This window comes from Macaca mulatta, chromosome 7 (genome assembly GCF_049350105.2).
Source record: "Macaca mulatta isolate MMU2019108-1 chromosome 7, T2T-MMU8v2.0, whole genome shotgun sequence".
Lineage (NCBI taxonomy): Eukaryota > Metazoa > Chordata > Mammalia > Primates > Cercopithecidae > Macaca > Macaca mulatta.
In genome coordinates, this window is record NC_133412.1 from 109,825,515 (window position 1) to 109,850,044 (window position 24,530).

The 24,530-nt window shown below is 38.3% G+C and overlaps 1 protein-coding gene across 3 annotated transcripts in view; it reads right to left on the reverse strand.

Annotated features, from left to right (window-relative positions):
- The window catches only part of SLC25A21 (solute carrier family 25 member 21), a 507,140-nt gene that overhangs the window by 37,765 nt on the left and 444,845 nt on the right, over nt 1-24,530 (reverse strand). For all 3 annotated transcript variants that reach the window (XM_077937769.1, XM_077937768.1, NM_001265644.1), the window contains 3 exon segments: nt 19,694-19,760; nt 14,944-15,003; nt 10,945-11,052 (listed from right to left, as the gene is read on the reverse strand). In XM_077937769.1, coding sequence (XP_077793895.1) covers nt 10,945-11,052; nt 14,944-15,003; nt 19,694-19,760 — 235 coding nt within the window.

Genomic DNA, 24,530 nt, shown 5'->3' on the forward strand with positions numbered 1-24,530 from the left:
CTGCATCTAATCCAATGTTGTTCTTTACACACTCATTCTTATTATACATAGGTAATAAGAGTTTCAGAGTTTGACAATCCAACTGATCTAAGTAACGATGAATAATAGTACAAATATATTTTTCTGGCAAATGGAGGCCTTGGGATAAATAAAACCAGAACTCAATTGCCTATAAAAATAAGAAGTAATAGTATGATAGTGTGTTTTCTTTCTTCATTCAGGGACATTGTTTCACACACGTAAGCAAATATTTAATTAGAAAGGCAAAACACGACTTCCACTAGGATGCTTAAATAGGAAAATACAGAATAATTTTGACTAGATCTCTGTAAACACATGGAATTTTACTAAACTTATTTGATTATGGGGTTTCCATTTAAAAACAAAATGGTAACTAATTAGCAGCATCAGCCAAATGATTCCAATACTATCTAACCCAGCAGATCACCCACTAGCTCAGTTTCCTTCTAATATTTAGATTCACTCCAATTTTCATATTTAGTTACCAATTGTGGGCCAAATTGCACTCTAACTTTCCTCGTTGTACTTTCATTGACTGCACCCAATCTGAAAAGCATGGAAGAATAAGTGGATTGGGATGAGACTTAAATATTTTTGCTTTAATTTTTACATGAAGAGATAGCCTGATGATTTTTATATTTACCTATGAGAGTATTCTATAATGGTTATGGGAAATGGAATCAAATTTCTGTTTAAAAAGTTGTTAAAAGGTTTAATTAAAAAAGCAGATCCTTGGCTGGGCACAGTGGCTCATGCCTGTAATCCCAGCACTTTGGGAGGCCAAGGAGGGTGGATCACGAGGTCAGAAGTTCAAGACCAGCTGGCCAATATGGTGAAACCCTGTCTCTACTAATAATACAAAAATTAGCCAGTCATGGTGATGCAGGCCTGTAGTCCCAGCTACTTGGGAGGCTGAGGTAGAAGAATCCCTTGAACCCGGGAGGTGGAGGTTGCAGTGAGCAGAGATGGTGCCACTACACTCCAGTCTGGGCGACAGAGCGAGACTCCATCTCAAAAATAACAAATACATAATTAAATAAATAAGGAGATCCTAAGTGAAATAAGCCAAATACAGAAAGAAAAATATCATATGATCACTTATATATAGAATCCAAAACAAAAAAGGTCAAATATGCATGTAGATAGAATAAAACAGTGGTTACCAGGGGTGATGCGAGGAGCAGGGAGAGATGAGGAGATGCAGGTCGAAGTGTGCAAAGCATCAGCAGGATGAACAAGCCTAGAGATCTAATGTCCAACATGAGGACTAGAGTTAATAAAATCGTATTGTACTGTTTTAGGGAGTTTTGTTAAATAAGCAAATTTTAGCTGCTCTTGCCACACACAAAAATAGTCACTATGTGAGATGATAGATACGTTAATCTGCTTCTCTGTAGTCACCATTTTATTATCTATTTGTATCCCATAACATCATGTTGCCAACATCAAATATATCTAATAAAATATATTTTAAAATACAAAAAAATGTTAAAGAGAGAGAGAGAAGATCCTTGGTATAAATGAAGCTTCCAGGCACCACTCTGGGGCACTGAATCCTTACTCTCTGAGAGCCCAGTACTACCAACAAATCACTGAGATGACCTGTGACAGCCCAAGTTATTTTTTCTGGAGTTCTTCCAACTGACTACTGACCATACCTGGCTCTGATTAGCTCATGAGATCACAGGCAGGATTTTAGGCAGCAGGCATTGTTCCCTGGGTAAATACCACTAAGAGTTCGGCCAGTGGGTACAGGCTTGGGTGTGTCAGTGGATTTCCTCCATCTCTAAGGCCAAAGAAGAGTTCTAGGCACAGCATGTCAAAGGAAAGCACGCTCCACATGCATTCCTATGGAAAGGTGAATGGGTTGCATTTGAAAGCCAATGGAATATGGGTGTTGCACCGGATTTCATCACATGGCTGGAAAGCAAACCGGATGAGACTGCACAATGGAGTGAGTGTCCATATCTGGGCCTTCAGAAAAACACTGCTTTGTTTAAAAAAAGGGGACCCAGTTGCTCCACTAAGGTAGGAAAATATGCTTGTTCTTCAGGAAATGAAGATCATCCATACTTTTCATTACTCAAATGAGGTCTTGAAGCATTTTCATACATTTGAAAAATTTAAAAATCAGAGAAAAACCTTCCTTTTATTTGAGAACAAAATGTAAGTGAAAGGAGAAGAATCAAGCTGAAAAAGTCCACATTTATAGTTCTCTTAGCTTAGATATTTCACAAATTCATCATTACAGTTTGTTTTAATAGGGCATGATTATGAACAAAAAAGATACCCAGATATAATTAGAGTCTATCCAGAGTGTATGTTGGATGAACAGGTCTATTTGCAAACAACCGGTGAGTGGAGAAGAATTTGCCATCAACAACCCCTCCCAGACACCGAACCACAAAGCTATGTCAATATCAAATTGCTATTCAATAGCTAGCCCTGGAGGAGCACGGCGCCCTGCAGGTGATGAAACGCTGACGCTGTGCCTTGCCCCTGCACTGATGGCAGAGCTGGGAAGAAAGAAGGTGACAGTGCTGTGGCCACATGGGTTACGACTCAGGAAAGACTGGCAACAAAGAGGAGGCTTTGCTTCTTCATGGTCTCATAAACACTTTTCTTTTGCTTTTCCCTTGAGCTTCTTAATTATCCAGATTTCTTTATCCCAATGAAAACAGTATGGTTGACTAGAAAGAGACATCTACGTTAATGTTCAGTTTCTTAGAGCTAACTTTTTTGGGCTTTATTTTCTCTACCCTATAAAACGTGGATAAAGCCACCAACCTTGTAAAGAGAGATTTGAAATATCAACTGAGTGTGAGCATCAGAAAAAATTGAAGGGTTCACAGTGGCGACAACTGGGATAGGGTTAGAGGGAGATGTTGGCAAAAATAAACTAATTTTTCTTTATATAGCTCTGTCTTACTTGATTTGTTAAAAAAGTATTATGTTAATAATTCACAAAATTATATAAATATTTAAAAAAATCAAATAAAAGGAAAAAGTCACATAAGGCAAATTGCAGAGTGTCTGATACATAGTAGATATTCTGTAAATGGTAGCTATTATCATTACTTCAAAGTCTTGATTCTGAAAACAAAAATCTAGGGTTCCTGGCACAGTTGAATGGAAGACACATCTATTTTCTATAAATGATAATAGAGAGACAACTTGGCTGCTGCTTTAGATATTATTGAAAGATAACTATAGGAACGGATTCATATGCATAATTTTCTTTTCTGCCCACAGGAATCATAGACTGGAAAGAAATAATTTCTGTGCTGAATTATTGCCAGGCAGTGTTTTACACAGTAATGCAGGAAAAATTTGAACTTAACCCAATACATCATCATGAATGTTGACATGCCCTTGAAGCTGGCTTCTCCCAATATCTGTAAACAGAGCCACACGCTCACTCTCTGTATAACTCAACTTCTCTCTCTCTCAAAAGAGATGATCACAAAACAAAGCCCTTCAATTTACTTTATCAACATAAAGTTGACTGTATGTAATATAATAAGTTTAAACATTTGTTGATTTTCCATGGAGAACATACTTGCTAAACTTTGTTATATCATACATGATCTAATTGGTCGCTATCAGATTATTAAGTTCCCAGGATAAAGTGTGAAGAACTATATTTATTGGTGTTATCCCAAACCAGAACCAAACCCTGAGCTAATTTTTAAAAAAATTCCTGTCTTTAAAGATTTTACCATCAGTTACACATTTGTTATCCGTTCGTTGATCCTTAAAATTATAATCAGAGCAAGATAGAACACTAAGTATTTCTTTCTTGGGCTGAACATCTTTGAAGACTAAATGGAGGTGAAACAGGCTTTTGCAATTTCCTATAGGTTTAGTTTCATATTTGGGGTGAGAATGATTATGTTCATATGTAACACAGATAAAAAATGACAGACTAGAAGGAAAACCTGTGCCCCAGCCACACATCAGAGGCAAATCCTATAGACCTCAAGGGAAGGAAAACATAACCCTTTAGCCAAATAATAACTTTGAAGTAGATTTCAAAGTGGAGAGGAAAACTGGGAAACAATTCACACAAGATTTTGCTTCTGGGGAGAAATTCACATTTTTCCAGGCTAGCAGAGAGCATCCAGCCAAACACCACTTGGCTTAGCACAACTAATAGGGGACTTCTAGATCTTATAAATATACAGATAAAAACCAATGCAGCCAGTTTGGGGAGGTCCTGTAAGGACAGCAAGCTACAAAGTCACATTGGCAAGACTGGGTGTGCAAACCATCTCCAATAGGGAAATCCTTGGGCAAGCTTAGTCCCAAGCCAAAGAGACAACAGATCAGAACAACTCATTGCCTGGGTTTAGTTTGAAGGATGGGGGGAAATTTGGGTCTATCCCAATTTTATCCACACACGTTTTTACACCCAGTGAACCAAACCAGAGCATGACAAAGCTATGATTACTTTGCTCCCCACAGAAGGTCAAGCATATTTAAATTACAGACTGGTTTTCTTTATTCACTGTGAAGTTTAAGCTACTGGCCAAGACTCTGGTATTAGAATTGGAGGAAGTGTGGCAGGGATTATAGTCTTTGACTAATACGGTGGTAATTTAAGAAGTGTAGGCAAGATAAGCACACCTATTAAAATAGTTATACATAAGCTGGAAGTATATGAGGGCAGTATCAGGAACTAAATTCACCACATTTTAAATTCACATTATTTATTTATTTAATTAATTTTTATTTTTTATTTTTTTTATTATACTTTAAGTTCTAGGGTACATGTGCACAACGTGCAGGTTTGTTACATATGTATACATGTGCCATGTTGGTGTGCTGCACCCATTAATTCATCGTTTACATTAGGTATATCTCCTAATACTATCCCTCCCCTCTCCCCTCACCCCACAACAGGTCCCAGTGTGTAATGTTCCCCTTCCTGTGCCCAAGTGTTCTCATTGCTCAATTCCCACCTATGAGTGAGGACATGCAGTGTTTGTTTTTTTTGTCCTTGCGATAGTTTGATGAGAATGATGGTTTCCAGCTTCATCCATGTCCGTACAAAGGACATGAACTCATCCTTTTTTATGGCTGCATAGTATTCCATGGTGTGTATGTGCCACATTTTCTTAATCCAGTCTATCATTGATGGGCATTTGGGTTGGTTCCAAGTCTTTGCTATTGTAAATTCACATTTTTTAAAAACAGTTTATGGTTAAACTAGGTGAGAGGCATATTTTGTGGGTAACATACTTCTGACTGGGTAGAGGATCAGAAGGGAGAGCCCAGGGCAGCTGGAGCAGGCACGGTACCTGTCGTTCTTGATGGGAACTCCACTTGCAGCTCCAGGACTCCAGTTCCTATCATTCGGCTGCCATGAACCTAACAGAAGGAACTTTTGCTCTATGCCAGTGCTGCACTTGGATCCTGGCTACAGGGCACCATTCTTGCCTTCTGCCAGCCAGGCCAATCCCACATGGCAAAGGGACATCCACCTACAGCCCACACCTTCTTCTAGACCATGCTCTCTGCACCTGGAACTGCAGCAGTTCCTTTGTTCCATCTCTATCTCTCCCCTTACACAGAAGACTTTCAGTATTATATTAAGTATCATATTGGCTACTGTTGTCCTGGCTGTCCTCTGCTGTCCTCTGCTGCAGTGCCCCTCTCAGCTGCAGCAACTTCTTGCTGAAAGTTGTTTGGAAATTTCATGTTTAAAAGATCCCACTGACTCACCACCTTAGGCTGTAGAAATAGGAAAATCCAAAATACATTGTGTAGGACACCAGGGTGGTTTATGTCCAAGACATTAGGGCAGACAGGCTGAACAGTAGACACGCTTCCTGAGAAATTCTCCCAATTGGCAGGACAAGAGCTAACTATCTGCAAAATAAGCATCTGCAGGGTACCTGCTTTGCTTTCCTTAAAGGTGTTGTCAAGCCTGTTGGCCATTCTGCGTGTAGCCCATCCGTTTGGTGTTCCACCGCAACTAGTAGCTGACTGAAAAGGCTGAAAATGAGCTAAGTTCATAACCTTCCATGTGAAGTGATTAAGAAGGCTTAATTGAGAATTCATGTTAACTTTACACAGCTATTCCAGAGGAAGAAATCTCTTGATTGTGGTAGAATTCTTCCCAAAGTGGCCTCAAATGTTTTTAGTTTCATCTCTAACTTCTGCTGCTAAGTGCTAGTTATTTACAGTAAACAGATATCCAGCTACTGCTATTTATGATAATGGGCTCTTATCTGAGTTTAAAGACCTTATCAACAGGTATTGTAAGCAGGCTGCCAGTCCATATGCCTTCATAAGGAATTCAGGCTGAATGGATGGCCCTGGCATCTGATAATGACCTAAGGCACACTGAGGGAGAAGACCGTTGCTCAGTGAGCTCTGTTGGTGCCCCAAACAGGAGTCAGCTGTGACTGCTCAATATTAATTGGGGCAATAGCTCAAAATAAATCTGTCTCTACTTAAACTTACGGATTTGTAAGATCATCTTGCATCTAACAATAGTTATCATTGGTTGAATGCCTACCATTTTCCAGGCTCTGTGTTAAGGCCTTTGTGTATATTAACACATTAAAATTATCATAACAATCACGTAGTAATAATAATGACTAACATTTACTGAACCATCACTGCATGCCAGGCCATACTGACAGATTTATGTAGTCTCATCTATTTGACTGTTTGACATGGCTATTACTATTATTTTTTTCCTAACAAATGAGGAAACTGGGCTAGGGTCAGGGTAGGAAACGTGAGGCTGTCACATAGTCAATAACTGAGATCTCCCTCCAGGTCTTGTGCTTCCAACCACTACACAAATGGCTTGCTGTAAGGAGATGGACTGATCACTACCATTTTACCAATGAGGGAACTGCATGTACGCTGTTCAAGGCCACACTATGGGATAATGGTAAAAAGTGTAATGAGAACTTTGTTGTGTCTCTCCCCACAAGATTGTTCTTCCTGTTCTACACAGCTCTGATTGTATATGCTCTTCAGTAATTGGCAAACAAAGTTTAAACTCTGTTAGAAATTACAGAGTAGGAAAAAATATGGGTTCTGCTCCTATAAATGAAATCATGGCACCTGAATTACGCAAGGTTGAGCTCCAAGATAGGCCAGCAAGTCATTCCCACCTGATCAGCTGAGAAGGTCTTCCCTGAAGGCAGGGCTTGATCTTGGCAGAGCCATTAGAAGCATTTCCTTTGGATAACATACTTTTCTTTAAACTGTTCTAAATTTTCTAAATTTTCTACGAAGAGCATGCATGTAAATGTTCACAGACAAAACATGAATGCATTCTCATGTTAAAACATTCAACATCACAAAGCCCTTCTCTTAAACTCTCACCTTCTCCTCCTCTATTCCAATCTCCTCTCCAGAGGTATGAATTTTAGTATGAGTTCCTATAGACCTGAACTACTCTATACGAAAGTTACTACCCACAGGTTGGAAGTTACTACCCACATGTGGCCATTGAGCACCTGAAATGTCCTAGTTGAGATGTGCTGTTAGCATAAAATATACACCAGATTTTTAAATTTAGTATAAAGGAAGAATGTAAATATCTCATACAATTTTTATATCAATTACACATTGAAATGAGAAATTATAGACAGTAAAAAGATCAGTGGTTGCCAGGGATTAAGTGGGGTGGGGAGGGATGAATAGGCAGAACACAGGATTTTCAGGGCAGTGAAATTACTCTGTATGATACTATAATGATGAATATATGTCATTACACATTTGTTCAAACTCATAGAGGTACAGCACCAAGAGTGAGCCATAATGTAAACTATGGACTTGGGTGAGAACGACATGTTAATGTAGGTTCATCAATTAAAACAAATGGACTGCTCTGGTGAGGGATGTTGATCATGGGGAAGATGATGCAGGTGTGGGGGCATGGGGTTCATAGGAAGTTTCTACCTCTTGCTCAATTTTGCTGTGCACCTAAAATTGCTCTAAAAATAGTCTTAAGAAAAATGAATATACTGGGTTAAATAAAATACATTATTAAATTAATTTCACCTGTTTCTTTTCATTTTTTAAATGTAGCTGCTAAAAATGTGGCTCACATATTTCTATTAGATAGCACTGCTCTAGAGTCTAGATCATTTTTGGTGTACTTATACATGCATATTTAAGAAACATATATATATTTTGGTGCTTTGTAACATAAATATGCATTACTCTTAGGCTTGTATTAATTTTTTTAAGTCAAATTTTTAAAGGCAGTGGACATTACATTAATTCTTTTCTTCTTCATTTCTCTTCCTCCTCTTCTTCCTCTTCCTCCACATCTCCCTTTTATACTTAACAACCCACAAAGCCTTAGAGTGAAGAAAGCAAGAATTATTCCTGGTCATACACATGCCGAGGTGAGCATACCTAATATTTGAGTTAAATCAACACAGGCACAGGTTAACTAAAGGGTATCTATTCCCTTGTTGGATGAAAGAAGGAGCTAGTCAATGAAGAAGGCTTCGGCATTATTGAGTCCTAGCCAAAAGACCTATAAGATACTAGCAAAAATGACTAGCAATTATTTTCTAAATAACTAGATCCAAATGTTCTATTCTTATCATATCATCTCTTTTTCTCAGACATTTTCTACAATAGGCACAATCCCATTACTGTCTATTGAGGAAAAGCACCTATTGCTTCAGTTTGATGAACATTGCCCATAATGTGCCGCATCAGAACACCTTCTCATTTCAGCTACTGAATTCTGCTAGCTGCTGTAAATAAATGCTGATGCATGTTACCTACATAATTACTACTTTGCTAAATTCTAACTAAAGTCACTTTTAAAATATTTTATAATGCATCTAATTGATTTTATTCTAAGTAAATACCTGATAATGTCCAGTTCAGTGGATAATGCAAAAGAAATGACCCCAAACAAGCTCCTGCTATCCCCTGCCCCCTGCTTTAAAAAATGGCTAAACATACGTAATTTACACTGACTGCATTTGTGTAAGTGATGAACTGGTGGCATGTACACATGCAGCACATTCTTTTGTTGGGCAGGAAGGGTGTTTATTGTGTTCTAGCAAGTCATTAGCACATGCAAAACATTAGCAGCTCTTACTTGGCCTCAGTGCAGAGCCTCCTTGAGGGCAATGGAGAGAAAAAGAACATTAGCATGAGTCAAGGTGCCCTGATGACTCATAATTTTCATTCCTGTGAGTGCCCCTTGATGTTCTGTCCCATTTGAGTCCTTTTGGTTACATGCTGCCTAGATAGAGAACTGCAACTCAAATCCTGTTTATTCCTTTGCCTACTCATTGCTGCTTCAAGACAAGATTCCCAAGGGGTAAGATGGAATACTGGACAGGGATCTCTGCAATATTCTTCTAGCTGGTAATTCTCCCAGTCCAACAAACCAAGTTTTCCTTAAGCAGATTCCATGGGAACTGTTTTAAATGCTCCATATAATAAGACATTTAAAAAATGTTTCTTTTCCCCTCCCCCATTTCTTACCATCTTTTTCTTTTATTCAAGAAAGAATAAAGAGAAACAAAAACTAGAATACAGAGATTTTCAACTTTTTATAAGGTGCTGTATATCACTGTATTTAAGACAATCTTTTGAAATGTAAAAAAAATTCCCCCTGAATTAGGATTGACCTCATCTGAGTAGATACCATCTGCTGTAACAGCCCAACCCTGTCCCCTCAGGTCTTGGCAGCTAAAGGTGAGTAGGGCCCCCCTCCTTTCCCATACCCCTGCCTGAGAAACTGCCAGGAAGCTCTCAGGCAGCATCAGCAGCAGGCAGGAAGTGGGGTGGGAGTGAAGGGTCTCCACCCATTAGCAGCTGCTTATGCAGTAGGCAGGGGAACTTTCCTACAGAAAGATCCAGGTCAGCAGATACTCCAAACCAATTTCTACCACATGCTACCCAGTTGTGGAATTAAATTAAAATGTTAAGAAGAAACCTCGGATGCCAATCCCCTTGTTTTCCTCCTACCTTGTGCCTGGCACCCAAAAGAATAAAACAAGAACAGTTGGATTTGGCAGCTGAAAGGGAATTCTTAGGTAACTGGAAGGAAGTGAAGGCAGCACACACCAAGGAACGCTGTCTGCACGAAACGTCATGTACCAATGATGAAAGGTCAAGACCCATCATTGTCCAAGCGCTCATTCAGATTCAACCAAAGGACAAGTTTGACAGATTATCCGAATCTTTCAGGGCGGGTGGTGGGTGTAGTGGGGAAAGGATTGAGGTCATTTTTATAAAAAGACTCAGTTTTTTTTTAAAAAAAGCAAAATAATGTTATCACCTCAGTGGTTTAGCTATAGTCCATTCTAGAGCAATTGAAAAGAAGTTTTGCCAGCAGCTGGGAGAATATTTCCGAATAAGTCATTTCAGATTACATTAGAGCTCTAAAATAAAAATGAATAAACAAGTGTTTGTCCATTAGATCTCAGTGCATTTTTGTTAACACTTTAATTGCAGGAGATATTTGATGTTTTCTTATGCTATTTCCTTAACAGTGATTTACTATGGCTTTAATAAGTGGATAAAAGTTGGGTCCATTGTTTCACATGCATACTTAAAAATAAGTTTTTATGGCCAGGCGTGGTGGCTCATGCCTATAATCCCAGCACTTTGGAAGGCCAAGGCAGGTGGATCACCTGAAGTCAGGAGTTCGAGACCAGCCTGACCAACATGGAGAAACCCTGTCTCTACAAAAAATATACAAAATTAGCTGGGCATGGTGATGCATGCCCGTAATCCCAGCTACTTGGGAGGCTGAGGCAGGAGAATAGCTTGAACCCTGGAGGTGGAGGTTGCGGTGAGCCGAGATCGTACCATTGCACTCCAGTCTGGGCAACAAGAGCAAAACTCTATCTCAAAATACATAAATAAGTAAATAAGTTTTTACATGCCTTCAACAATAGAAAAACATTAAATGGTTACCTCTGCAAATGTGTTCCGATTTGCTTGCAAGCCAACTTTTACTACCTCAAAAGGGTTAACTACAACGGCTTCTGTTAGTCCAGATCCCAATCCAGCAATGGCGAATGTCTAGAAAAAGTAAATCAATCAATACTTTAAAACAAGTTATCATGTGTATGGGGTTAAACATCCTATTCATTACGCTATGCAGCTGAACATTATAAAGAGAATGGAGAAACCTACATAAATGCACCATATTCCATTACTAAACAGCTTTAGTTCTTGATTAGATGCTGACAATTCATGAAGAAGAAATTACAGAAGCCACAAACCACATCCTAACAATTTCAAAATAAAATGTCAAAGCCCCATCAACAACGACTTTTTCCTTCAACAAAAAGCAAGGTTGCTTTACTGATTTAAAGGTGGATACTAAAACATCTGCACATATAACAATTAAGAAAATTTGAATTGTAAAATGAGAGCTTCATTTTTAAACATCTACTTAAATTCCTTTATTGGGCATATAAGAAATTCAAGGAGCAGAACCACAAATAAACTGTTTCTAAAAAGCTAAATTTCAGGTAATAACATAGCTGGAAACATTTAACCCTATGTTCATATTTTTAGAGTCACTATTCTGGACTATTAACAAACAAACATTATTTTTTATTCATCTTTTCCCTATTTTAAAAAACACTGGCAATTAACGCAGTCTTCTAAACCTAAAAGCTGAGATCAGAAATGGCTAGATGTGCACCCACAGTCCCAGCTGCTTGGGAGCTGAAGTGGGAGGATCACTTGAGCCTAAGAGTTCAAGGCTGCAGTGAGCTATGATTGAACAACTGTACTCCAACCTGAACGACAGGGTGAGATCCTGTCTCAAAAAAAAAAAAAAAAAAAAAAAAAGAGAAGAAGAAGAAGAAGAAGAGGAAGAAGAAGAAAAGAAAAGAAAAGAAGGACAAAGACAAAGAAATGACTAGATTATTCTGAAGGGCTCAAATAAAATCTAGAAAACTTATCAAAAGGTGACTGTATGTCAAGTTCTTGTTCGGTATCTGTTAAGAATTTCTGCAATAGGAAAGAACAATTTCCTAGAATTTACCTCTAGGTAGAATACTTATGTGTTTTCCAGAAAATCTGTATCAAAAATAAACACGACAATTAAAACCTACACACACAAGACAGAACAAAATGAAACAAAGCCCCAATCTCCAAAACAGATGCTTGAAAAAAAGTAATTATTTAGTGCTGAACCTCCAATTCCAGGACAAGAGGCAGTACTGTAGACAACAAAGAGAAGAATAAAACCATTGAAGAGTAAATAACAGATAACTCTTGGCAATGGGCTCTAATATCTTCTAAAAAGGAGAGGAAGGAGGGAGAAAGGAATATTTTCTAAAAGAGAGGAAGGAGGGAGAAAGGAATGTTGTGTAACCTTAAAAAGGGAGGCACAAAGGCAGGATCCAGAGGCAGGAGGTCTGGGTTTAGGTCCAATTCTAGCACTTATTGGCTGTGTGACTAGAGCTGTAACACACAGTAGCTTGTGCAGAGACAAAGGTGCCCAACCAAGGATGCTAGGAGGCCAGAATCCAGCTTGCCCCTCACTTGCTAAGAGAAGCCCTGGAGAGGCATCCGTTGGGAGAAGGGGCACCTTTGCATTATTCACACAAAGGTGCCATGGGTGCTAGTTGTGGCTCTATTGTATACATCGCTGAATCTCTGATGAGCCACAGTTTTCTCATCTGTAAAATGGAGATAATAATAACTAATTTCCCTGCTTATAAAGTTATTTTAAGGCTCAAAATAATGTGTTAAACCATTTCATAGAGTGTAATGCAAACACCATTGGTCTTGTTGCACATAAAAAAGGAAGAACGGGCTGGGGCAATGGCTCACGCCTGTAATCCCAGCACTTTGGGAGGCCAAGTTGGGTGGATCACCTGAGGTCAGAAGTTCAAGACCAGCCTGGCCAACACAGTGAAACCCCATCTCTACTAAAAATACAAAAATTAACTGGGCTTGGTGGTGTATACCTGTAATCCTAGCTACTAGGGAGGCTGAAGCAGGAGAATCACTGGAACCTGGCAGGCAGAGGTTGCAGTGAGCTATCATGACACTGCACTCTAGCCTGAGCGACAGATTGAGACTCCGTAAAAAAAAAAGAAAGAGAGAAAGAAAGAAAGAAGAAAGAAAAAAAGAAAGAAAGAAAGGGAAAGAAAGAAAGAAATCGCATACAGATTCTAGGAGAGAGAGAGACTCATTGATGATGTTTCCATTTTATCTCCCTTCATTACAGTTTTAAGCATATGTGTATAGGGTAACTGATCAAATATTTTATTTATTTATCTCAGACTTCCATCATGGAAGCCAGAAGTGGAAAAAAAATACTAGTCCCAAACTCTTTTGACTGGGAAAGCTAAAATCCAGATGTCCAGGTTTTTATTACTTACTATATGCGATCTTCCAAGTAATTCACTTTTTTGTTCTTCTATAAAATTCAGCTACATTTGCTGTCAGAACTAGTGTTCAGCAGTCCCTTGTCAAAATAATTGATCAGATATCAGCAGATCATGTTACATAGGTTGTTCCAGAAACCTACATTTACTGTTGGGTTTCCAGCCTCCTAGGCTTTTCATGTGAGAGCACCAGGGGACACTTAACAGCTGTTTAAATGTCTAGCCATATCAAAAAAAGTAACTGAAATAAATGAGCTCAAGAAAAGAGAAGAACTAACTGTACACAGTTGGCATGCATTTGTTTATAGTAGCTGCAGTGACCAAACGCTTTTCTGTTTCAATTCTCAAGAGTCCAAAGACCTACAGTCTCTCACATGGTACCAATGTTTGACACAAGAACAGCCAGCTGGCCCTCTGGAGACCATCTTTTATTGTTTCTCACTAGGAAATTTTTAATTCTCTTTTTGCCAAGCTGTTTCCAAATTTAAGAATGATATTAAGAGAAGATGCCAAAGAATTAAAAGGAAAAAATCCTAGCTAGTTTCAAGATTCATGGTATCACTGCTCCCTCCTCTCTAGGAGGCCATGTCTCCCAGCCACCTTGTATAGGCAAGGACTGTACAAGACATTGCTTTGTCATAACAAAAAGTGATGCTATTAGTTTTCCTAACAGGATCTTTCCTAGAAAAGGGGCATGTATGATTTTTAAAAAATAACAGATACTTCTTCTTGGACAGTCTATTTGAGAATTTGAGAATACAAATTTTCAAATATTGTCCATTTTAGTGGGCAAATGAGGGCATTTTCCTAGAGACTGGAGTACACTGCCAATTGGAGGGCCAATGCAGATTTTGTTTTGCTTTTCTTTGCGGACTTGGAAGGAGAAGTTAATGCATTTACTCTCTTGGGGGCTCTTGTTGCACACACATTTGTAGAACCCATTTGGTCAATACAATTAACTCCTGTGAAAAGCAGGAAAGTCACCAAGAAGGAGGGGAATGGCATAGGGAAATGTTCAAATCACCAAGTGAATTTTGTATGATACATGAGATATGTCATTGAACTATCACATTTCTCCTTAGTTGAGTTGTTTACAGTCATTCCTATAAAAGTCCCTTCAGTCTGCATCTGACCACAGAATGATTTCATCCCAAGGGATCTGAAGTCTTACATTTACTACAGCTGGTGCAAAAGCTGGAAAAGTGACCTGGCACTTGGCATGTTGACTTTTGCATAGATATATGCAGTATGTATGTAAACATATGCATGTCTTGGTTTAAAAAGAGTCTTTGATAAATGTACTCTTTATTTCATGTTCTTGACCATATCTCATATGGGGCCTTTCCAGACATATCATTATTATCATAAATTCATCACTGGGAGCTATAAAATAGCCAAATTGTGAGTTATTAGGAAGATGGCTTTCAACAAGTAGCTGAACATTGAATAACTTGAATTCATATTTTAGTAGCTGGGCTTGGGAATCAAAAGAGTTTTTGTTTCTAGATTTTGCTTTATGAAATAACACATACATTTAAGTATAATAAATACTCTCACTTACCAATGCTGGTGACAGTGACACATATCCCAGCAATTTCTTGTACTGCTCAAAGGTGAAAAACTGTGAAACAAAACCAAACTCACAGATTTATAACAATTTTCCTGCAACAAACTCTTTAATTGACTCAAATTTCTTTAGTAAATCATTATGTTAACCAGCATTTCAAAAAATGATAAACTATCTAATACAGTTTTTAATCCTGTCTCGGGTAGTTGCTATTGGAACTTTCTTTAACATTCACAGTTTCAAATGCAGTTATAATAACCTACAGAAGAGCTGATGAAATCCTTTAGAGCAGTAAATGAACCATACAACTTCCATTTACCATGACCATTTTCAGTTTCCCCAGACATCAATAGACTTCTCTCTTACGGCAGTGATTCAACATTATAGGCCTAGAGACCTGACATCTTTGGTCTCCTATGTTTTCTCTATGAACTGCTTTCCCAGTGAAAGCCCAATTTTCTAACACACTTGTAAAAGACATCCACTTTTCAGTGTTAACTTGCATTTCTATTTTGGTATCTCCCCACTGCTCCATGGAATTGAAAACACTAAATAATTATGAAGATGCCACGATAAACTAGGGAAGAACCCAATGAGGTTATCTAGTCCATCCCCTGCCATAAAGCAAGACTGTCCTCAACCTGAACGAAGAAAGCAAGCTGCTAATTCCTTCCTTCAAAACTGATGGTGATGATGATGGTGAAGGTATTTTTGGTTTCTTCAGTAGATAATGTTTAGTATAATTTTCTCTGCAAACAAATTTCAGTGGAGGCGAATCTAATCAATTGCTTCATATAATACATTTCCCCCCTTTTTTCTTCCTGTATTCTACTTTTTGAGCAACAACTCTGCTTGAACATGTTTTGCTCCTGGGTAGCACGTTCAGGTAGCTGTCAACACCACTGATAAGGCACGTTTTTAGGTCCTGCTCGAGTCTGATTCTCAAGACCCCAAAAATGGTATGGGTATTATATGGTCCCCAATATTTTCTACTCCATTACTTTATAGCCCAGTAAAATGGGGCTAGAAAGCAAAACCAGATTTCAGAGCCAAAAATACTCTGTTGTTAGGAAGAAGTAGCTCCTTATAGATGGCTTCAATGAGTGTTTGGGCAGCCCAAGAATCATTTTACTACCTGATAAATTTTGATTCTTTTCAACACTCAGGAACTACTTTTGTACCATGGTCTTTTAAATGCACTATGAATATAGCGTTTTCTAGAACAGGGATTCATTCATTCACTCATTTAATAATGTTATTAGAGACCTCCTATTCTAGGTACCGGGGATGCAATGGTAAACAAAGAGAAACCTCTGCCTACTTGAGCTAACATTCTAGTGGCTAGTGAAAGCCCTGAAACTACCCTGGTGTTAAAATAGTACTCAACAGCGACCACCTGGGACCACCGCATTTTTGATGAAACCATTAACCACTAGAAACCATTAACCATGGAAGGAAAAGTGTTATAATCTTAGGTTTTAAAAATAATTTATTTTTCTTCATTTTTATGATCATCATCATCATCACTTTGAGAATCACGTTGCTGGCATTTTGAAGTCAGCAGTCCTAGAGCTGAATCCGGGTTACGCTGTTTAGCTGTGAAAGCACAGGAAAGCTGCTTAACCTTTCTAACTCTCAAGACCTCAAAACTTACCTTTTAGATTATCATTAAATAAGATAATTTAAGTAAGATTCCCTGACAGGACTGGTACAAGTGAGACTTTTGAAAAATCTTAGTTTTTATTCCCTGTAACTTTGGTAACCTAGGTTACCAAAGGAATCATAGAGGCCTTAAGTATATGAGCACTCCTCTCAATGCCCTGGGGCTGCTGAAGCTTTCCGGTCTGGCTGGTGGGAGCAGGCACTATTCCCAGCTGCATGTGACTGCTAAGCACTGTTCCCTCGAAGCCTTTTGGGTGATTCTTTCCCAGGCATTGGTAGTTTCCTCCCAGGCATGCACTGGTCAATACTCAGCTGAAAACTTGGAGAGGTCCTTCTACAGATCTCAGTTCTATCTCTGTGCAGCCTGCTCTTCCCTGGTACTCTGTCCTGTGGACTTTGGCTGCCCTGCTCTCCCCTGGCTTTCAGCTCCTACCCAACCCAGGGAGTCCCCTGGGCTCTGCCTCAGTTTCCCCTCCCTGTCCCAGGGCCTGAAAGTATCCCAAGGCAGTAAGCTGTGGCATCACAGGGCTCATTTCATTTGTTTTCCATTTCTCATGTATTTCGAGCCTTCATCATCTGATGTCCAGTGTCTTGAAAACTGTTATTTCATACTGGTCCCTGTTACTCTGTCTCCACCAGGAGTGGAAGTCTTGGCCCTCCAGATACTCTGAATAGTAGATGTGGGAATTTTCTCTCTATGTATATTTCTTTGTTTCTTTCTTTAAGTTTTCTTTGTTTCTTTTTATACATGTTTCCTTTATTCATCTAATATCAACTGAACATCTACTATGTGTAGATACTGTGATTGGGATAGGTATACCGTAGTGAACAAATTAGCCTTCATAGTTTATAATCCCTTGTGAATTTAGTTAGCATAAGGAAGTCCTTGAGAAAACTGCACATGGGAAAAGTGGTATTTCTGCATGTGTGAAGCTCAAGACTGGACCCTGAAGCCTGAACCACGGTGCCACCCATCTCTGAGGGATCAGCTGGTCTCTCTGAAGTCTTCATTTCCTTTTGCTAACTACAATACTAACTCTGTCTAATTTGTGAAAGGAGAAGTTACACTTATTTAGCATCAGTAAGTCTTATTATTTTAATGATAAAGCTCATTTCAAAGAATAAAGTACATAAAACTTAAGATTGTCTGTTTCTGATTATGGTAATGATTTTAACTAAAGTGTCAGTACCAAAGAACACACACACACACACACACACACACACACACACACACACACACACCCCCCACAGTCTCTGAATATTTTTTTTCTGAAGTAAACTTTGATGACATACAATGAAGCAGTTTATGATGTATGAAATCGTTACAATCAGGTGATTGCTTTCCTCACAAATCCTATGATAAATACCTATAAAATGAATGTTTTCATAAATTGTGTTGAAAAACTAGTGCTATCCATCTGGCAAAGATACACTTAACTCCAAGTTATACTTAAAAAGCCAACATACTTACCATATGTCTCAATAATTTTAAGGTAAAATCTACTAGAAACAAGATGTCTGGGACACATACACCATATTCATTTGCCCAAAAGTTCATCTGTTAACCATTGTTCTGGCACAGAGCATTGCTTTTGTAAAATAGAAACTAACTCTGTTTTATAAAGCTCAACTTTTTTTTTCTGTAAAAGATTGCTCAATGGTGATAAGTCTTAATCTCCTTAAAGTTTAAATTGTCTCCAACACATAATATTACGAAAAAATATTCCAGGAAAAACTCTAATTGTAGTTTACTTTGTTTATACATGTAAATCACTGAACAGATGAATATATTATTCCATGCAGACAAAGCGACTTTCCTTTTGAACAGGAACTCTGCTCTATTTGTTTACTTGGGCAATCTTTTATCAAGTAAAGTCATTTCATAATCCAATTCAGCTCTTTTGTGTACTTTGGTGAACTTATTCCAGATTCTCTACTGTGATCCAGATCCTTATAACAAAATTTGTATTGCTATAAGATCACTATAAAATCACAAAACCTATACCAACAAAGAGGGTGAATTTATAGAGAAGGTATGTTCTAAAGCTTTGTTTTCCAAATTCTAGATTTGAATTCAATCCTATTGCCATTTTGACATAATATAAAGGTTGGATGTTCATGTATATATGTGGGTAATTTTATCATAATTTTTAACCCAGTCACCCTCTTGAACTTACTGAGTAAAAGTATATGAACTGTTCCTTCTTGCCTTTCAGGAGTACTGAGAATACAAATCGAGTAATGTATGTGAAAAAAAAAGCCTTATATTGCTTGGAAAGTCAGTCTTTAAGTTTAGGTTATCATTATTATGGAAGGACAAAGCCTTATTTGGTGATATCAATGGTGCAGGGTGGGGGGTGGGGGGGCGCAATGCCTGCCAGAGTCACTATGATCAAGACTTTTGTCTGAGAGAAGACAGTAGTCAGATTGAGTTCTTTTGCCCCTGGATGTTCTGCCATATCTTCCTGCTCCTCTTCAGATACTGAACTAGCAAGTAGTACATAAACCTCTACAGTTATGTGGTTAAGTAAATGGAAATCAGGGTAGTGGAAGTAATAATTTTTGTAAGAACCAGAATACAGAATTTTAAAAGAGGAGACTAAGGGGGAAAATGAAGTTGGCATGCAAAATAAATACGTTATATGAGAATCATATATAAAGAAATATGGTATATTTGTTTACTCTGTTCATGAAATGGGAATGATTCAGGGAGAAAGGCTTTTCCTCCTCTCCTCTTTCCTCTTTCCTCTGTCTCTCTTTCTTTAATAATTATTTCTCCAAAGGAAAATTTCTGAGTTGCTTTGAAGAAAGGTCCAAGCTATTTTGTGGTTTGATTACTAGAATTTCATTCACCATGTTGTTTTTTAGAATGGAATGCTTTTACCTGATTAAAAAAATCTACAAATTGATCTACATATTTGAGAGACTGGCCAAGTCTAATTATAATAAAAATTATGCTATAATTTCTGCATTAAAATTTTTAATGCTTTATATATAATTCATTTTAATGTCTTAGAGTTTGTTGTGCTGAAGCTGTTACTGCACCCTACTTTTTCTTGGTGCAAATGCATGCAATGCTTACCTTCACTGCTCTTTTTGGGGTTTCAGCCAAGATAGGTGGCAGAATTCCCTTGTAAAAACCAAACAACCTGTTTGAGAAATAAAAGATTTCCTATGAGTAAAGAAATTAAGAAACCCGTATTTCTGTCTTTGTTTAGATAAAGCAACTAATCCTAAAGTATTCCGGATCATTCAACATATCACACCAATCATGAAGTCTTCCTTTCATTCTAAATAAAGAAATAAATTCTATGTCTCTTAGCATTATGATATTCAGAAGGTGAATACGTGATACTGAGATGGGAATCCCTTAGATAAGTTGCTAAGCATGACCATTAGTTGTACCTTAACGATGAAGCTGACTTCCTTACTCTAAGGGCTCTTGAGTTTACTTCTCAGTTGTGTGGCAGGTAGCTTCAAGCTATCTACAGTCCTGCATTTCCTCCCTTGTGGTAACCAAACGAGGTTAGGATTATTCCTGAACCCATTAGACTGTACATTTCTGAGGCTAAGGAGGTGATAAAATTTTCAATTTTAGCTTTACTCATACAAGGGAACTAACAAGCTCTGTGGGTATGGTACTATGACTTCCAGCCCCGTCCTGAATTAGTCATAATTTTTAAGCTTCCTTAATGGAGGTGGAAGAAGGTCACAGAGGGCCGGCTATAGGAGTGTGTATTGCCAACAGATGAATTGTCAGACTCCCTTGCTGATATGCAAAATCACAGGGCATGAGCCAGTTTTCTTTGCCAATGTTGATGGGCAACATAGTCAGATATTTTTAGGAAAAAAGCAAGAACGAGTGACATATGATTAGATTTACAAGTCACCATTTATTTCTTATTATAGTTTTAGAATTCAAAATTTTAAATTCCTTTGTCTTGGAATCTTCATTATATATGCCATATCTTACTTCAAATCTTAAAATATATAAATAGAAGAGAATATTATGCATTATTCTCTGAGTAATCACTTTTCCTGATTAGTCCATAAGTGACTACAGAGAAGGGCAGAGCTCAACATGTCCCTAATTTAGGATATCCAGCTAACAAGGGGCTGCAGCCTCTCTGATTGACCCCCTCAAGCTTCACTCCAACTCCCTTAAACTAGGTCCACTTCTAGCTGTGCTTCTGGGAACAAGAAGTTGAGAATTTATTCAGGTGACCCCATTGTGCCACCCAAACCAACATGGCGAACTCTTGTTCTCCCTCAATTCACTGGCTTATACAGTACCTTTTGGTGAGGGGACTGAAGCACTTGCCTGCTTTACTCAATTCATGGGCTTACACAGAAACTTGAGGGCTGTGCACCTTTGGGGTTCTTATCACAAAACCCTTTTTTTTTTTTTTTTTGAGACGGAGTCTCGCTCTGTCGCCCAGGCTGGAGTGCAGTGGCCGGATCTCAGCTCACTGCAAGCTCCGCCTCCCGGGTTTACGCCATTCTCCTGCCTCAGCCTCCCGAGTAGCTGGGACTACAGGCGCTCGCCACCTCACCCGGCTAGTTTTTTGTATTTTTTAGTGGAAACGGGGTTTCACCATGTTAGCCAGGATGGTCTCAATCTCCTGACCTCGTGATCCGCCCGTCTCGGCCTCCCAAAGTGCTGGGATTACAGGCTTGAGCCACTGCGCCCGGCCACAAAACCCTTTTTTTAATGTAACCAGGACACAAACATTTGTTAAGCTTATGGATGTCATAAAGAGGAATAAAGGGATCAAATGATTCCCTGATATGGGCTTACTCTGTCCACGATTTTTGACTTAATGGATAGTGCTAGCATTAGGAATAGGAAGTAAATCAGATATGTGATTTGGAGAGCTATGGCAATTCATGAGTTGTCCCCACCCCTTTTCCATTCCAATTTGAACTACTGATGCCTGAAATTCTCACATCAACACAAATTTCTTCTAGCAACTAATAACATTTAAATACTTTTCTCATTTAAATTTCATTATAATCACTATGTAATTTTTGGCATAAAGAGTGACTAAGCATAGGTTGGTTTTCCCAAAACATAAACGTGATTTTCCTGAACAGAAGTTCTATATATATAATGAAAACTGTTATTATTTCTGTTCTTTTTGTTTGATCTTTCCCCATCTGGAAGACTATGCCTGATTATTGTAGGAAAAAAAATAAAGAGAAACACTCACATAAGTAAAGCTTTTAAAACAGAGTGTCCAGATCAACAGAGGAACTTGAAATCCCACACTACAGAGAACAGTTATAGGAAGAACAGTTGCTTCAACTGGAGAAGAATGATCTTAGGGAGAAATCTGGTGAATGTGATGGATCTTTTGAATGGTGTGTGTGAAGGAAAGATATTACACTTTTCTCTTTGTTTCCAGGTGGTAGAACTTCCAACAGGTGGAAGCAACAAGAAAAGACACATATTTGGCCCAGGTGGAGCTTAACACAATGAAGTACTTCTAATAGTCAGAACTGTCTAAACATAGAATGGGCTCTCCTGAAAAGTGGTGAGTTCCCCTTTGGTATGTGATCAAGCAGTCTGGATGGCCACTTGTCATGAATACCAGTGACTGGGAGGTACACGGAAAATCCATGCATTTGATGACCCTCAAGTCTGGTCTGTTTCAATCCTCAGATTCTGTTATTCTGAGAAAAAGTACAAGAAGACATGGGCAAGCACTTCTCTGAAGAGAGAGAATCTGCCATACTTTAGACTTTTGCATCAAATCTTACATGGCTTCTCTGGAAGAGGACTAAAGTCTTATAAGTACACAGAAGGTCCTCATTTTAAAAGTGATGGGGGAAAATATTAAAAAGAGGTGTGATGCAGGAGAGAAGAGGCAGCTGGGAGAAGCATAAGGATTTAATATGAAAAGAGCTGGGAGGTCCAGAGCCCTCTGCTTTGTATTGATGATGCTTCATTGATGTGCCCTCCTTCCCTTCTCTCTGCTCAGCTACTTTCATGTGTGATCGTTCCCCTCCTCCCATACCACCATCCTGAGCTTCCAAACTGAGAATGAGCAATTTTAACAAGAAGTTCTCAAAGACAATAGGCAGCCTTTGTTGGTAAATGGAAGCTAGGACTACCTACCTCCTTGCATTGCTTTTACCTTATATCCATGCAATACAGGACATCTATGGAACAGTCAGGTCAGCACTGCTTCTGCTTAGGACAGCCCCATCAAGTTGTTTTAATCACGTTAGTACAATATGATACTACTTATAGGCAGGGGTTGACTGAGCGCCTCACCCAGATGGGTTCAAATGGCATTCTACTTCTTTGCCTGAGTTAATTTGATCCAAGCTAGACCTAGCCTAGGATTTTGGAAATGGAACAGGATCAGTCTTGCTCTGTTTGGTGAAAACTGTAACATAGAAATCTAGGATTTCAGTGGCAGTCATGCTTTCAGTCATTTGGAGAAAGTCAATCTACAGTAATAAAAAAGAAAGAAGCCACCGTTTAGGGAGGCACAGAAGCAAGAAGGAGAAGCTCTGGTTCTGTGAGTGTGGCCCTGCTTCCAGAATTCTTTAAGCCTAATTACATCTTGGCCTTTCTTGAATATTGGTATTTACCTCTGCCTTTGATTCTATGAGATGCTCAGTAACATTTCCAGTAAATTCTTTTTTACCTAAATAAGTTTGAGTTGCATTCATTATTTATAACCCAGAGCCCTTGATCCAGAACGTAAGCATCATAGCCCCTCTAGCCAAAGTGGCTGCTGTAGAACCTCCACGCCGTGTCCAATCATAGGAAGAGCTTCACTCTCAGTTAAAATTGGCCCTTGAGCCGACCAGAAGAGTCATATATAAAATGTGGGTAAGAGCATGTAGCTAAGGGCTCAAGCTGATAGCTATTCTTGACTAGATAATTATTGAAAGTTTTCCCAATGCAAAATATTATATGACATTTCTAAAAACCAAAAAGGAGTTGTGATGTTTTATGAAGCAGATACTTTTTTTTTTTCCTGCAAAATAACTGATGTTTATATTCACATGCACTGTCCATTCTGCCTTCATGTGGTTTTGGCTTGCTGTGCAGAGCCTACAACTTACCAGGACCATAATCCAGGAAGTTAAGAGATTGGTGACACCCATTGTTAACATGTGTCATCCCGCTTACGTCACAAGCAGCCAAGAGCTGCTTTCAGTCTACTTGCTGGATGAATGGATTGTGGGATTCTAAACGTTTATGTAGCAGCAAAGGCAGTTCTCTCTGACATGACAACAAAGGCACCACTCTACTCTAAAGTTTTGACTCACATGGAGCCGTTGATACTTCTAAAAGGTGCGAGTTTGATTTTAACTAGCCTATGTAAAAAAGTATTATCTTGTATGTTTATGGATTTTTGTAAATATTATTGTAAGTAAAAATAGACAAATCTGTTGAAAGTTTAGTATGTAATAGCCTTTGTGTTAAGAATAAAAACATGTAGGTATATGTACACATAGTAATCTCAATCAACTTTCACAACAATTCTTTAAAATATTTATAATTATTTTTCTCATTTTGCTGGTGAGGACTACTGTCATGTCAATGCCAAATAAGATACAGCAACATAAATCAAGTTCTTTTATGTCCTTGACCACTAGGCTATACAGTATAGCTTTTTTTTTTTTTAAAAAAAAGAAAAAAACAACTATTTTAATAAAAGCTTTTGAAAAATTATTTATGTTGCAACAATACCTTGTCATTTCTTATTTTAGAAGGAAGCAGAAAACGCCATGAAAAACAGGTCTCTGTTCCAATTTCTACTCAATTCTATTTTAAAGTAATATGAAATACTATATAACTGATAGAACTGGTTTAAGATGAATAAGATCATTTTTGTGAAAATTGTTGGTTGTTTTAGAATGAGAAAAAAATGAACCATAGGATAAACTTTTTCCTCCTC